This window comes from Lepisosteus platostomus, chromosome 10 (assembly GCF_059453375.1).
Source record: "Lepisosteus platostomus isolate fLepPlt1 chromosome 10, fLepPlt1.hap1, whole genome shotgun sequence".
NCBI lineage: Eukaryota > Metazoa > Chordata > Actinopteri > Semionotiformes > Lepisosteidae > Lepisosteus > Lepisosteus platostomus.
Window position 1 is genome coordinate 53,569,334 of NC_142620.1, and position 16,598 is coordinate 53,585,931.

Genomic DNA, 16,598 nt, shown 5'->3' on the forward strand with positions numbered 1-16,598 from the left:
ATCTCCCACAAGGTTATCACAACACCAGCATATGCTGTTTCACACGGGAGCAATACTGACCCCCCGAACTGGTCAGCGTTGCTGTTGTAAAATAATGTCATGTCAAAACAGGTTCGCATTCGGAGTCTAATGGAGTGAAACCCTGGCTGTGTTAAAATTTAAAAGCCTCACCTTTCCCATTCGCATTGCTGACCTGGGTTTAGTTTTCAAACAATAAAAGCAGCTACTGTATTTACACAGCACTGATCTGCATAACCTAGGATCCTAGTATATCGGGGCTTCACTGAGAATTAAGGAAATGCCCTACACTTACCAGATGCAAAGGAAACAAACTTTATCAGTCTTCAACAGAAGTGACTACGAGGGGACCTGATACAAGAATTCAGAATCCTCAAGGCACAGACAGTAAACCCAGTGGATTATTTCAGAATGAATGGTGGAACACAAACCAGGTGACACAAGTGGGAAAAGCCGTATGCGGAAGTGTGTTTTAAATTGGTGGCACTTTATCCAAAGGGCCGTTAGAGTGTAGAATAAGCTGCACAGCCATGTTGAAGAGGATGATACCATGACTTCTTTTCAGAGGTGGCTCAAAGAGATCTCTGGATTAATTAGCTACTGTACTTAACTCCAAACAGGATAGACAGGCTTAATGACTGCCTCTTATTTGTAACTTTTCTTTTGTTTCTGCATAACATTCCCTTAACACAGAGAAAGTATTAATGCACGTATAACAAACTGAAAACATCATAGGTTTCAGGTACATGTTAGAAGGAAAATGCAGTGATCAGCACGACCCTAATTCTGCAGACTTAAGAGCCACATTGTGGCTAGGTTTGTCTTCAGGGTGTCCAAATTAAGCTGTAAGAAGAGCACTGTAACAAATGAACTGATCCCTTGGAAAGCTTTTAAAATGTAATCAATAATATATTGCCTCTCAACCAGAAAAGCCTCACTGTGAACACTGCAGAGCGTATAAGATGTCTGACAATTTGAGGTCATTTTATTCTCCAGTTTTTGGAACTGGCACTGTCCCCTTTCCTACTTCAGGAATGCGTAAGTCTGATTTGCCTTTATGAGCCTCAGACTACTACACACTCCACTCTGCAACATGATATGTCACAGCCATCTGCTATACTTGATGCTAAGTCCCACAGTGCTTCCAGGAGAGTTAGCATCAGCTGGAGGAGTGATGTCACTCTCACTGAGAGACAGCTCCTAAAACAGAGAGGCATCCACCACATCACAGGGGCTGCCACTGAGCAGGGACTCAGGCCTGCCTAAGCCTGGCACTCCAGCCTGGCCATGCTGCTTGGGAAATCTTGGTTCCTTACAGCTAATGAGTTATCCCAGGCAGCAATGTCTGAATTATGGGGCTCAACCCATATTTGGAAACAGCACCAACGCTGGTTGAGCCTCTCAGGAGCTCAGTCCACGTCTGTTTTAAAGTGGCCTTTATAATCAAAAGGTTTCAGCACAAGACCCCCCGGTCTCACCTGCCCGAAATATCCTAACCTGACAGATCAGCTCAGACCAAAGCAAGAACAGCAAGGTAAAGTGTGCCTCTCGATAACCCAGGACTTCAAAACATGAAGCAAAATAATAATACTGCGTTTGATGGAGTGGTGATCTTTCAAAAAGCGCCTTGGGACCCAGGTGTTTGTTTCAAGTAGGATGAAATAACTTTGATTTTGACTGCTTCTCTTGCTCTCTCCATTAAAGGAACCTGTGGAGTACAAAGGAGCACCAGCAATGCCACTGTCTCCCTCTCCCTAGCCTTCCGATCAGTACACGGGCATTTAGAGTGAAATAAAAAGCACCAAAATAAGATAAAAAACAAGCCAACTCTAAATGAAATAGCTACAGCTAAGAAGACAAGGAAAAATGTCACAATTCCCAACCTCCAGAAAGACAAGGCCACAGGTCAATTAGAGATGCCACGTCATACTGTTCCTTGCAGTGGACAATTCCTTTCTAAATGGTAGACTTCCATCTCCTTCTCTAGGAGTTATACCCTTCCCAACACAGGAGTCTCATTCACTCAGCCCACTCCTTAACTCTCCTGTCCAATGAGGCTGTAGCATTGTTTCAATCACACACATCAGTAACCTGTTTATGAGTGATCGATAATGGTGGTCTCTGGAGGAGGGGTGTATGCGACAGGGCTTGTTGACATAGAGAGAGGCATGATTAAACCTAACATGGCAGGCTCCCTGACTCATTCTCGCAGAATCAAAATCAATATGTTCTCTCTGCGCCACAGCCACCAACCACAACCCCCCGGTGACGCACCCGGAGACAAGCGCTCGACTTACCGACGTGTACAGGTATCCCTCGCTGTTCATGGCCAAGTACAGCTTCGTCTGCACCCCTTGGATAGCAACCACACGGAGCCCCACAGGGATGAGGTTGAACATGGCTGCAGGAGACACCAAGATTAATAAACCACTGAGATGTGCCGAAAGCCAACCAAACACTTTGATTGACAATCTCTCATGCATTTCGGAAACCCTCATCCCCAGTTAGCTGAATAACCCCGGAAAGCAAGAGAATAGTTTCTAAGGACAAACCTTGTTAGATGAAAACTCGGGGAAGAGACTGAATTGGGAAACCCAGAGTTAACCCTCTAGGTCCTTTCACTGGCACACTAATGTGCTTCTTGATCATGAACTCTTGACAAAGGTCAACAAGCCATTAAGGAGTTATAGTGTTAGTCCTGTGAACTGTGGAACCATAAATTAGCTTGTTGGAGCTGATACTGGAATGTTCTGAGGTCTTTGACATTTAGAAGCACAGGCAACACGTTAAAAAGATTACTTGCACATTTATCGGACTCCATAAAATGCAGGACACCAACACACAGTGAACTGGACATCAGTAGATTTAAGTATCTAACCTTAAAGGATTCACTGGATTTCAAAATGTGCCTTAATCCTAGAGAACGACAAAGTAGCACTTTCCTATGCTGTGTGTTTCCCCAATGCTAAATGTGTTTTACATTGGAAGCTTTTGCTTGCTTTGTTAATTCTGGTAGCCGCTGACAACTAGTATGAAGATGTCAGTTGAAATGAGGGCCGTGCAGTGGGATTTTTAACCATTTGCTGTGGTTTCCTCTCCTGACCCCACCCCCTCCTCCCCTCTCAACCCCACCCCCTCCTTTCATGACCCGCCCCCTCCTCTCCTGGACCGCCCCATCCTCCTCTCGTGACCCCACCCCCTCCTCTCCTGGACCGCCCCATCCTCCTCTCGTGACCCCACCCCCTTCTCTCCTGACCCCCCCCCCCTCCTCTCTTAACCCTACCCCCTCCTCCCATGACCCGCCCCATCCTCCTCTCTTGATCCCACCCCTCCTCATCTTATGACCCCTCTTCCTCCTCTTCCACCCCGTGAGGTCTGTCCAACACAGGGGCCTGTGAGGGGTTGATTCACTTCAACCCTTTGAAGATCAGCGCACAGAGCAATCGACATAACTCATTCTGTATGTAAATTAAAGAGTTTATGCAAAGGCAGAAAACAACACTGAAAGCAAGATTAAAAGCTGTGTTTCAAGATGCTCCCACACCTCTTGCATAGGGCAGTCGACTGTCACAGCAAACCTGTTTACTGACAGCATGAACCCCTTGTCATCGGTGCTGCACTGAGATTTCTCTCAGAGCAGGCGGCGGTGGAAAACGGAGTTGGTGGGCAGGTAAGGATACACATGGGAAACATGGGTAAAAAAACACCTTCATGTGTCAGGAAATGGAGAGAGAGATATAAAATGATCACGTCACTGGACTGCTTGTAGTGGCATCTAAACGTCCCCAAGCTCAATCCTAAATAAATAAATCCTGCCCAAGCGCTGTAGTGGCCACAATAGTGTCATCTTGCTTCCCCTGCCCCACACAGGCCTCTTGGGCCAGGCCCCACTGAGCTCCAGGGGCTACTCACAGGCCCGCGGAGGGGGAGGAACGAGGGGGAAACAAACCCAGAGGCACAGCGGCCAGCTTTCCTCGTACCTGTGCCGTTAGCGAAAAACTCTTTGTCATCAGGAACCAACTGCATTTTTAAAAGCCGTTAGCTGGGGCTGCAGCTGCCTGCCGGCTCTTCAGCTCAAACTCGCTGGACCTGGCCAGCGCTTCCAAGAGAAACCCCTGCTGTAGCCCAGCTGTCAAGGGCACAGCCCAGCCTCCTCTGAGCTCAGCTGCACACTCTACAGCCGTCTCCTGCACCTCGCGGGCAGGGCTGGCATGACATTTGTTCAGTAAAAATTAAAATGTCTACTTTTGTCGATGCATATCCAGGGTTTCTATTACAGTTCTGTTAAATAATGCAGTGGCTATTTTCACCCTTTCCATTTAATATTAGATTTGCACCTTTTCCACTACAAAGCCCATGTCTACATAATTACATAATTTAGTCATATACTTTTGCCTTTTCTTAAAACCAGTTGGGCAATGCAGAAGCCAAGCTCAAGGCTGAAGCCAGACCTGGTTAAATGATGCATTGGTAATTGAACAAGAAGCTTTTAATTCTCTTACTTCTAGATGTGAGGTTCTCTCTAGTACAAATATGATTCATCACCTCAACTAATGCTCAAACCACAGCACGCACAGATTCCATATAACTTTTATTATGACACAGAGGGCAAACCGGGAGGAATGGCTCATTAAGATCTCAAACAGATGGTGCAAACACAGTATATAGTCAATGGCTGTTTCCACCTAAGTACTAAATATAATAAAAGAAAAACTGAATTCCTGTGCCAAAAGGATTTTTCCACTGATTTCACTGGGCTTGATAAACCTACAGAGAGGATTTCCACGTCAGGGGGACAGGTCACTCTGGCTTTATAATGCAGGCAATTAACTGCACTCCGTATCCAGACGTGCTGGGCTGGAGCACACTGCAAGGACCGGCTCGAGGGCAGCTGAGGCTGTGTGGAGATAAAGGTGCTCTGCAGTATGAAAGACTGTTGCCATCGCATCAGCCTGCCTGTGTCACCTCTCTTCGCTGCCCTTCATGAGGGTCTCCTCTGGGTCCCTGCTGCCCACAAGCTGAAGAGCGTATCTGTGCTCCTAAGTGCATTCTCGCTGGTAGCTGTAAATCCACATCACAAAACTAAACATGCAGTCTTCCAAACGTCATTTCAAAAGGATTACTGCCATTCCACAGGGATTTCAAAGGAAACATCAATTATATCCACCTTACACTGTGTCTGACTGGGAGGGCGGGCCTTATAAACGATCCCCTACAGAACGTGAACAGCTACAGACTTCATTGAAGGAGGAACCCTTATGAGCATCTCATCTTATGCTAAAGTTATAAAACACTACTCATGTGGCTTCATCAGTGCCTTGGAGATAGTGAATGAGAATTTTTAAGTACCATGAATATTTTATTGCCAGTTCCTCTCATGAACAAGACCGAAGTTGTGCTTCTTTCATTTCCATTAGTTATAAGTGCTTCAGAATCATTTGGCTAGAAATTCAATTGAAACAAAAAGCCATTCGTTTTGGGGCATGCTGTGATAATTAGCCCCAGTGCCGAAGACTTGAGATCGAAATTGTCACTCACCTAGGAAAACATTCAAACCACTAACGCAACTTCAACCGAGACTTAAACCTCTCCTTGGGCTTCATTCTCTGAATGATTACTTTCATCCATCAATCAATCAAAGTTTATTTATCAAAAGCACAACAATACAGCGTGCAACAGTAGTTGCTGGCAACGTAATGTCACAGAGCCATATGAAGTCCAGCACAAACAAACAAACTCATCACAGGGCACAACAGGTAGTTTCTGGCACTATAGCCTGAATCAAGGACGCAGTGAATTAGTGCAGATTAAAGTAAAAAAAAACTAAGAATCAGAAGCAAAGTGAGGATATGTTATTTTCAAACAAAATCAACTGGAAACCCTGAGGCATTGCACACAAACCCAAAATTAACTAAATTTCTGATGCTGCTTTAGTGCACATTAAAATGCCTGACAGGTGCGCTCTGTGTGATAACAGGGCAGCACAGTGGCCTGGACTTGGCTTCCTGCAGAAAGCGGAGATGGGCAGCCTCCCTGTGCCGCTGGACAAGAGGACCTCTGTTTAAGAAAAGGAGCAGCACCGGCCTGAGGCTTGACCTCTGTGTGGGGGCCCTCTCCCACTATCACTCAAGATCTGGGAGCTCGGTACCACTGTCGCCATGGAGATCACAGCATCCGCAGGCTAATAATGCTATTGCTGTTATGGTGAGACAGCTCGGCATCTTAGGGGCTGTTTCCCTTTTTAAAGGAAAGATCATAAACAAATGATCTTTTAAAGTGTACACAAAGTGCAAAGTGCAAAATTATTATGTGAAGGGAAAAAAAAAACAGATGTGCGAAATGAATACATTTCTCTTGCGTCTAGCAGCACACATTCTAGACCACACATTATCACAATGAATCAACCACTGTTGGCACGCAAGCCCTGTCTACAGAATTTGATGTTGATGTAATTCTGATGTGGCTTATTTCTGTGGTTATGTGTGATGTTCAAGCCAAGTGGTTATAAAGCTCTTTTTTCCCCATCAGCATGAGTGATCTATACAGTAGTGTGCATCACTGGGTATTAATATCTGATAAGTACCCACCCTGCAACATGTCTAATTGAATTGACGCTAATTGCTGCCACCAGCATGTCACATCTGCTTAATGCAGCCATGATATAACAGGGATTAAATTAGCTTTGACAGTGTCCTCAATGTTAGGAATAAAAGCCCAATGAGATGCACAGGTCATGTCTGCTGGACAGATAGCTGCATCAGGACAAAACTGTGTTTTGTCTGGGTGTCATCACACGGCGAAGTATGGAACTATAAAACAGCCTATGGTTTCGTTCACATACACTATTATTAAATACACCTGCCAAGAGACAGAGACAAACAAAGAAAAGCAACAAATTGTAGAATGAGCGATGAACAATTTAAATCAATAACAGAACAAATGCACAGAAACAAAACTCCTTTCACATGGTTTGTACTAGAGTGTCTTTAAATAAAAAATGTCAGTGCACACAATGAATGAATGGAAGGGGTCATGCTTAATGCAATAAAAAGTGGCTCTGAGCCTGGCTTCTCTTATACAATACTTGAGTTATGGGTCATCAGTACACAGTTAGGTCCTATTCTTCTGCATCCCAGCAGCAGTCTCTATCCCCTATGCTCTGGTCTTGGCTTTGTAAAGAAGACAGCATAAGAGTTATAAAGCAATGCCACTTGACCTTGGACAGTCCTAGCCTCAACAGTTGACGCGCGCAAATCTCTCTGCTGCTCAGGCCTCTACTGTCTGTGGGGGGGCAGTGGAGTCTTACAGAGCTGCCTTGTTGCATGATGCTTCTCCCCCAGCTGTGCAAGTCTGTGGATCTTTTGGCCGGTAGCTTAGAGGGGTGTCGGGACCTTCAACCCCATCAGCGTGCAGGATTAATTTCAAGGCACTGCTCAAATAATACTGTATTTGACAGCCTGTCAACTAGCTGCCCTACATAGCAGTCCTCAAAGACGTCTCGTCTCTTAACGGGAGCAGCCATCACTGCAATCTGACCCACTTCTGATCTCAACTCAGTGGATTTTCAGCTTTTTCAAAGAATTAAAAAAAAACAAAACAACTGATGATCTGAACGACACCCCATCCTCCTCCTCAGTGAACGCCCAGGCCTGCAGAGGCGGCCTGTGGGCTCAGTGGCTCATAATCAGCTAGACTGGCTGCCAGTGCTGGCCTGGTGGGCAGGAGTCAGCAACAAGGTTTCCAGCAGATAAAACCTCCGCCCGGAGCCCACGTGCTCGACACAGACCATGTACAAGTCCTGACTGTCACTGCCCCAGACTTTGCTGATAGCAGGATCAGAGTTGCACATTTCATTCCTATCATGCTTTATCAGACAATCTGGTTCCAGTGGAGAACTTATAACACTGGCCTGGCATAGCCTACTTTAACCCATCTGTTCACGGTCACAGATGTCTGTCTCAGGTGTGAAATGTAATAATAGAGAAAACACATCACTAGTGCCTTGATTTTCTTCAGTATGCTCTCTCAGGCAATTCTTTCTCTTCTGGCTATCAGCTCTTAAAATCAGCGTGCAGAAATCACAGTGCCACCTCATACACAGAAGGGGTACTGTGGCTTACTGGTCAGCCTACATTTCTATCCCAAGCACTGATTCCATAAGAGCTTTTACATGAAAGCGTTGTCCTGTGTTTTTGGTTCTAAACATAATTCATAAGGGAGGTACTTCCAACTCAGACTGACTCAGACCTGTTTCCTAACAAGAAGGCTGTGTGGTTGTACAAGGTGAACAGACAGTGAATGGCAGGCAACATGTGGTACCTGTGGGCTGTAAACTCATAGACATTCAGTTGCAGACAGATTCAACAGACCACGGTTAGGACTTATCCACAGGACTTTACAATATGCAACTCACCCAATCACTGCTCCGCCATACCATTGACAGTGGCAATGTAGCAGGGCCGCAAGAGCGAGGGACTGTAACCCAGGAGAAACCCTGAAAAGGCTCGTCACGGAACCAGTGTGCACGTTAGAAATTCTCACCTACTGGATCTGAGCCAATTGAAGGGGAAAAAGAAAAATCGCTGCCAGCCTTTTTGGGAGGGAACTGTGCATCAGATCATGTGCATTGGTTTGACATGCACCTCACTGGTAAGAGCTAGACAGCGGCGCTGCTCACACTGGCCAGAGGCCCCCTGAGAAAGTGGAGAAGGGGAGGCAGGCAGGTAGCGCGCGGCGCAGGCGGGATCACACTCAGTCTGCAGGCGGCGGGATTCAGAGGGAGCCCCCGAGCGGCAGGAGCAGGGCAGTGAGCTGGAAGAAGCCACAGGGACAAGGAGAACCGTTTCCTCCCACTTACTGTAGCCATTGTCTTCCTCCTTCGTCCCGTCGATGGTGCCATCGGCCTGCAGCTGCAGATGGAAGCCCTGCCGGCTGTACAGCTTCGTCACGATGCCCTTCAGCTGGGGCTCTGCGGAGACAAGATGAGCGTCACTGCTGGACTTGAAGAACTGGAACACGGCACTGACATGTTTCTTCAACCCCTTCAAGTCCAGCCTGACAGACTTCTCTTTCATCTTTGCTGTACACACTGGTACTATTCCCCTCATGCCAGCAACTAAGTCAATGTGACCTGCTATGGCTTACCACACTTTGATCTTCGCTTCTCATTTGTAAAGACTTCTCAAGGTTTGCATGCACTATATTTGCTTTCTGTTCCACATGCCTTCTATCTGAATCCTTTCCAGATGGAAACAGACAGCCTCTTCCTAATTAAATTTTGGTTTGTGGTTTCCAGTAGGCAGCACAGGACAGATCTACTCACTTGCCAAAACATTCAATTTGTGTACAGTTTTATACATTGTAGCTTGTCAACACTGCAAAAGAACAGATTTGTGCTTTACATTTTTGCATTAATCTAATGTAATGAACTACGAAAAGGATTATTCATGAACAGGAGAAAAACAATTGAACACTAGTAATTCACAATACAATAATCCCGGCCATACTGTACATCAGAAAGTTGTTTTTCCTGGTGAGGGAACAAGGTGAGTTGCCACAAACCTGAATAAAAACATCACATTCATATTTTTTTTTTCCATTCAGGTGCAATCTAGAGACTGTCTATGAAACACGGGTTACAATGGCAAAGCAAAAAAAAAAGCTTTTAGTGCTTATTTCCCATTCAATTCAATATGAATCAAAGAAATAACACAACTCTGAGACATTCACGTCAATTACTAACAAGATCAAGAGTAATTGGATAATTGGAAATGTGGAAGGCCTGTGCATTTATGGTTCTCATCTTCAGATATTATCTAATCGATTCATTAAATCCAATTTGTAGCATTAAACAACTCCGTGACCCGGTATTGAAAACATGGTGCTGCTCAGGTGCTATAGCACGCTGTTGAAAGATGAGTTCCCTTCACTGTGAGCTACGGCATGGACCATCGAGAGCCCTGTGCTGATAAGGTCAGCCGCACATGGGGCTCACTGCTCACTGGTCCTCTTTAATATTCTAACTGCGATTGGAGAAAAGAGTCAATGAAGCAACACAGACATAAAAGGAGCAGGTACCAACATCCCAGAGTGTCGCTTCTTTCTGGTTAAAACGGGGAATACTTATAAAGCAGGAGTACCTCGAGAGGAATAAAAAACAAGAGCCATACTGCTTTATCTTAGCCTGGACAGTGTGCTTCAAGTGACAGATGTCCATTGCACTCCTGCTAAAAGGCTCAGAAACTTAACAAGCGGTTAAGATTCCGTTTCACAAGATGCACATTATGTAATCAGCCAGCTCAGTCATATTCCTAGCTTACCAAATGTGTTTTACAGCAGCACAGGAGTAGAGGAACTGTTCACTCTTAGTGGGTCTGAGAATATACAGTACACTGCAGTGGATTTCACATTGATATTCCCATTGAGACAGACCAGAACAGGCAATTTCCACACAATGAGGGCTTATTAAAAAGTTGCTGCAGTGCTGTCTTGTAAAAGACATTCCAATCTACATTTTCTTCGAGAAGCATGGGTCACACAAACCACAATGATTATCATTCATACAAACAGCCCTGGCAAAGCAGGGGCCTACATTCTGCTAAATAAAGTATATACAGTATAAAGTATTATATTTGTGCCATTACTTATACAAAATGCTATTGTTTTCCAGCATACACATAAACAAAGTCAAGTATTTTGGAACTACTTCAGTGTTTTATCTGCAACTAGGGCTTTTCATCTTTCAAATTTGCATTAAACCCTTTTTCAGAGGCATAGTCTGGAGGATTTTTCTGCTCTGAAATGTGTTCGTTCAATCCCAGTACCAAACGAGGACAAAGTCAGGGAAGCCATTTTAACAAAATGTATGATAGTTGAATACAGGCTTATTAAAGTAAAGTAACATCTGGTAGAGTTTTCTCCAGGAACCCCAGCTTGTGACAATTATTGTGATTATGAAGCCAATGACTTTGATATTTTATGAGTAATATACTTGAAATAGTTCCCATATGAATACTGTTTGTTAGCAATTTTAATACACAACATTCTAAAAGCTTTTTATTTAAAAGTATAATAGCCTTTAGCCTAGACGTGATGTGAGGATTTGGGTGCGGAGACAGAAACAGTTTTTATGAATTCACAGATGTGATGTATTGGAGTACAGAACAAGCTACCCAGCCATGTTGTTGATGCCTATACCAAGATCCCCGATATGGAAGAAACAGCCGGATGACATTCTTGGAAGAATTAACTACTAACTGCCAAAAGGGGCTTCTTCTCATTTGTAACCTTTCCTATGCGATTAGTGGTTAAAATCTCTGAGAAGTCGACAAAAAGGCTCTGGCCAGATGGAATATACTGATCAGGACTATCTGTACTCTGTAATACAGTAAACAAGAATGTCCGTACTCTATAAAGACACAATCAAGAATGTCTGTGCTACAGCACCATGCTTGTTTGAAGCATGAATTATGGCTGTATAGATTACTGTAAATTACACAACACAATAACAGGACTGTAGTGGAACTGCTGATCAGTATCCAAACAGCAGCCCTTGAAGGAACTGGGAAAATTCATTTTAATGATTAAACAGAACACTCTGCAGCAACTGTCCCGTGGGCTAGTTAGTGAAACCACGAAGACATGTTTTATAATTGTCAGGAGATGTTTCAAGACAATAGACAGTCGTTCAGAGCCTGAGTTAAATGATTTTCCAGTGTGCACTTCACTCTACTGTAAGGTTTAGACAGGAGAAGGAAAAAAAAGTCCCCAAAACGTGCAAATAAGAGAGTAAAACTGCAGGGGCCCACAGTATGTTTATTTCTAACCTTCTAAAAACAGGAGTTACAGTGAGGCGCAATCAATTAGGACATGTCAGAATAAACTTCTGAAAACCACACGCCATGTATATTATACTGGGAGGAGAAAAACATCATAGCCAGACTCTCCTCTCCAAGTTAACGTTTCAGATAGAGGACGTCAATGTCCAGCAATTTAACCGGGTAATTTTAACCACAGGGCACAGTCAAATGTCACGTTCCCAGCGCTTCTCGCCCGTAATAATTAGCCCAGCCAGGAGGATGGAGGTAATATTGATGATGGTGAAGATGATTGATGATACTGATGAGGATGAGGATGATGGTGAAGAAGAAGAAGGTGGTGACAATTAACGTGATGAAGTCGGCTAATAAAAACACTTCCGACCTGGCCGCCTCCTCCTACGTTTCTTCGAGCCGAAGAGCTTGACCCTGGAGAAAACGCTCAGCCGGCTGGTTTTCTCGCAGGTGCCTTTGGCTTTGTTGGGGCTGCTCACGCAGCGGCAGGCGTTAGATTTCTCCCGCTCCCTCGCCTGCCGCTTCTGCCGGATAAGGGAGCTGGCGATCGCCGCAGCCATCGACAGCTTGACGGTTTTTGTGATGAGCAAACTCACAGAGGAAAAAAAAACCAAAACAAACCGAACCTCTCCTCGCTCCACGGGCCGCTCGAGTTCTACTGAAAAATGAAGAGTAATCCACAAGAGGCTTTAAGCGCGTAAGGCGGTCATTTCGTAACTGTCGAAGATGTTTTCCGCATTCAAAACCGGGAGATCGCACAGGTGCTCCCGCTGTACTTAACACTGAAACGCCAGTTCAAAGGTGCTCGTGTTTTTATATTTCACGGGAGGCAGCAGTGCATGGTCTCTTCGGCGAATTCGATCCTCCCCAAAACGCAGACAGGCGCGCTTCCATTCAGAAAGCGCTAATTGTAGCGACACGGGGTAAGAGTGGCGCTTCGCCCGCACAGCTGTGTGTCATTGTCTGAGCAACGCAACTCTTAGCGCCCGTCATGCTGAGAAGAAGCCCGCAGCTCATTTTAAAAACGCGGATCCAGTGGCTTATCGACTGGTTCAGGTACGCAGCCAGGAAAAAAAAAAACACCTGTTAGCCGGTAGAAAGGGAGCGCATTTTTCCCCGCTGGTTTTTTCTTTTCTCAGACAGACATGGATGTTGTTTCAGTGGTAGGAGAACACGGGAGGGAAAGAAAAAAAAAGTCACTGTAGCGGAGCGAATCCGACCAACCGAGATGGATCCCGCGCCACCTTTCCTCGCCCCTCCTTGTTGTTGTGTCAAGTCGAGAGAAGACCGCTGAAACACATTTCAAACGCGCTGCCCGCACAAGCGCCCCAGCCGCCTCCCCGCAGGACCCAATGCAGAGGGGCAGAGGAACGCGCGGTGTCCGGGAGGCGCACAGACCGCCGGCCCGACAGCTACAGTCCTTTTATCCCCGCAGCGCCGAAAACAAAAATCTAACGGTTACAAGGCGAGGAAAGGGGGTGGAAAAAAAAAGAACAGCACAGAAAATCGATTTTTTGTTTACACCGTCTTCACGTCTTCCCTAACTGCAGACCCCGCTGTCGAAAGCCGCAGGAGTAGAAACACACCCACGTCTTCCCACAGGGCGGTTATCGCAGGTGCGGCAGGAGCGAAAGCCGACGGTTCTTCACGTTAACATACACGGCGAGAATCCAGTCCTTGAGAGCTACACGGCGCGGTCCTCGGTGCCTGACTGCGCTACCCCGCTCGACACAACGCGATGTGCAGAGAGATGGATTCCACACCTGCTTCCCTGAGTGGCACAGCAAGACTGTGACAGACACCCAAACAAACGTGACCGCGATGATCAAATACCTCCAAAGAGACACAGCAACTGTGTCACAACCTGGCAAGCGGCACAGGGTGTTTCAGCGGAGGTTCTGGAGAGAGAGAGAGGAAAACCAAGCCAGACACGGGCAGATGAAAGAGAACGCCCCCCGTGCCGATACCTTGAAAGCAACAGTTGAAAAAAACAAAAAAAGGCAAGGGGATTTTAACTCGACAAAGGCAGCGGCGCCGTGCGCTCTCATATCCAGCTCAGAACTGGAATGAACACGTGGCTTATCATTCGCAAGCGGGTCGCTGGCTCTGCTCTGTGAAGCTGCACGTTGCTACACCAGTGGAATATTTGCTTAGAATTAGACGGCGCCAGTTGTTCGTGAATTGGGTGGTGACGAGCTTTCCGAAATTCCAGGCACGCCGCTGTCTCTCCGGGAGGTGGAAGACGTTATCCGTTTGCCTCGGCATCTTTTCCAGCAAAACACGGCTGCTCCTCCTCGTTCTTTAAATTAATTAGAATCGCTTTTTTTTTACTTCTGTACCGAGATTCAGCCAAAATAACTTTAAAGCAATTAAAATAGGATTTACAATAGCTCCTGGTGTTCACAATAATTCGGGGTTTAACTAAAACGCATTCAGTATAGGGATGTCAATATAACGGCAGCAGACAGTACACACATATTAATAACACCCTTCGCATCTTGACAGAATTGTAAGCGATTGTAAGTTGCTTTATGTTAAAGGCGTCTGTCGAATGAACAAAGGTCAATGCTAAAGACCTTTATCCAGGAATGATGCACAGCGCTTCAGGGGCAAACCATCTTCAAAAACTTAATTTTTAACAAACCAACATTCACATTAACAAAGGACTGATACCTTTAATTTTACCCGTTATGTTTTTTTTTGTGTGAGAAGAGCTATTACATAATTTATAATATGTTAATGAACAATGTACTGTACATAACAGATAACCGTGTATCTGTATCAATGTTTCCCATCTGGAGATCCACATAGCGCCACGGAATGAGACCCTTGTAGCCTTCAGCTTCTTACTTACGGACAACGTTGCAAAGAAAATGTCCGATTCTCTGAACCGGGCGCCAGGGAGCCGGGCAGGCGCCGCCGAACAGACAAACCCAGACGTACAGTATAGCTGCTGCTCTGATCAAGTGCTCCAATTCCTGCCCTCTAACAGGCCAAACTCGTTTACCAAGTCAAGCCCTTGTTTACCAGGTGGGATCGGTTCCGAAGCCGCCACTAGGAGGTGCTAGACCACACACGCTACAGGATCGCTTCTCTGAAACGCAGACAGACCTCCGGCTGAAATTAGTTTTCCAAGTTTAAAACGGCAACCTGTTCAACACAAGGTTTAACTGGGCCCTTCATGGGGTTGTTCCATCGTCCTTAGATAATAATAATAATAATGATGTTGATTATGATAATAATAAAAAATAAAAAACATAATATTGATCTATTTTTTAAATTCTGCTTTGAGGATCTGTCTCTCAAAGATGCGAAGTCCTTTATTTTAGGTCTGCATTAATAACATTGTGAATTCATTAAGATAATAATTAAAATATTGAATACAATAATCTATTATTATTAATATTATTAGAGTTATTGTTGTTGGCACAGTACCCGGTCGTAATGCCAGACTCGTAAAGCCCAGGCTGCTCTGCTTTTGATTCGATTACTGACCCGATAACAACCGGCAGTCTGAGAGCAGCTGCCCGGTGAGCTCGAGAACCGCCGGAAACCAACTCTGGTCGTTGTGTCCACCGTCATCTTTCCGGAGAGGTCACTGTTTTCTGAAAGCGCGGCCTCCGACGCGCACCGGTCAACATGGCCGACATGGAGTTTTTTTTTATTATTTATTATTTTTTTGCCATGAGTTAATCTGTGACAAAATCACAGTGGCAAAACCGCAGTTATCCCGAAGACAAGCACGCAGACACACTCCCTCCTACAAGCTCCGTGCCACCACCCCGCAGACCAACACTGGTGATTACATTCACTCCGGTTTTAGAAGGGCTAAGTGTGGTTTCAGAATAAACAGGTGTCCTTGATAATAAATCATCCTTACCTCGTCAAAACTACAGTATGTGCTTGCGCTTTTCAGATAAACTTCACGATTCACAATTTAATTGCACTTAAGTGTTTTTAAAAGGTCATGGTAGCTTTTTTTCCGAGTTATTTGTGGCCCATCTCTGCAATATCCCCACAATGGCGCCACCTACAGTTAACAATATACCACATATAACAGAAAAGTCAAGGACTTGACAACTCGTAAATAAAGGTAATGCACGTTATTTCTGCGTTTAACACGAAAAGCGAACTGTATATTTTTAAAACATATGTCCTATTTGTATAGAGAGTGCAACAATGAATATGATTAATTTCTTTTAAGTATTGTATTTCTGGAATCTGGTACCTAGATTAGGGCATTTAATATTTTTTGCTTTATATAATTTGCTTTTTTAACACTGGAAAACTTAATATTTTAAAGTATTTTGGTAGTTGTGAAATCATGATACCTTTGATTACGCATCTGATGTTAAAACTATACTATACGAAGCATGTAAATCGAGCAAAATCTATGTAAACTCGTCTTTTTAACCAAAGAGAAAATCAGCTTTAATAAGACTGCGACAGATTAATCTGGCTGGTGGCTGACAAGACAGGTTTTTCTTAACCTACAGGTGGTGTTTTGAAAAGTGTGGATGAAACGAAGTATTTTATTTCAATCGTTAAAGTCACGGCGCACAGCGTCTCTAAGTATAGTCTGCAGGATCGATATCGGCTCGTTGTTGGGCAGCTTTCAATAGGCAGTGCGTTTGCAGGGATGGGGAAGGACATCTGAGTCCCATACAAAAGGTCAGAAGAAGGAGAAACTAGCCCAATACTTTGGAAATAAATACAGTTTTAGTAATAACTAATATTTTAGGTACAGGT

At 44.8% G+C, this 16,598-nt stretch overlaps 1 protein-coding gene across 7 annotated transcripts in view; it reads right to left on the reverse strand.

Annotated features, from left to right (window-relative positions):
• fgf13a (fibroblast growth factor 13a) overlaps positions 1-16,598 on the reverse strand; it is a 126,896-nt gene that overhangs the window by 18,211 nt on the left and 92,087 nt on the right. For 6 of the 7 annotated variants that reach the window (XM_088597239.1, XM_088597240.1, XM_088597234.1 and 3 more), the window contains 2 exons: positions 8,876-8,986; positions 2,316-2,419 (listed from right to left, as the gene is read on the reverse strand). In XM_088597239.1, the coding sequence (XP_088453365.1) occupies positions 2,316-2,419; positions 8,876-8,986 (215 nt within the window). Of the gene's footprint in view, positions 1-2,315; positions 2,420-8,875; positions 8,987-12,219; positions 14,122-16,598 lie in introns of those variants that run through there. The other variant, XM_088597238.1, reaches the window with a different exon arrangement.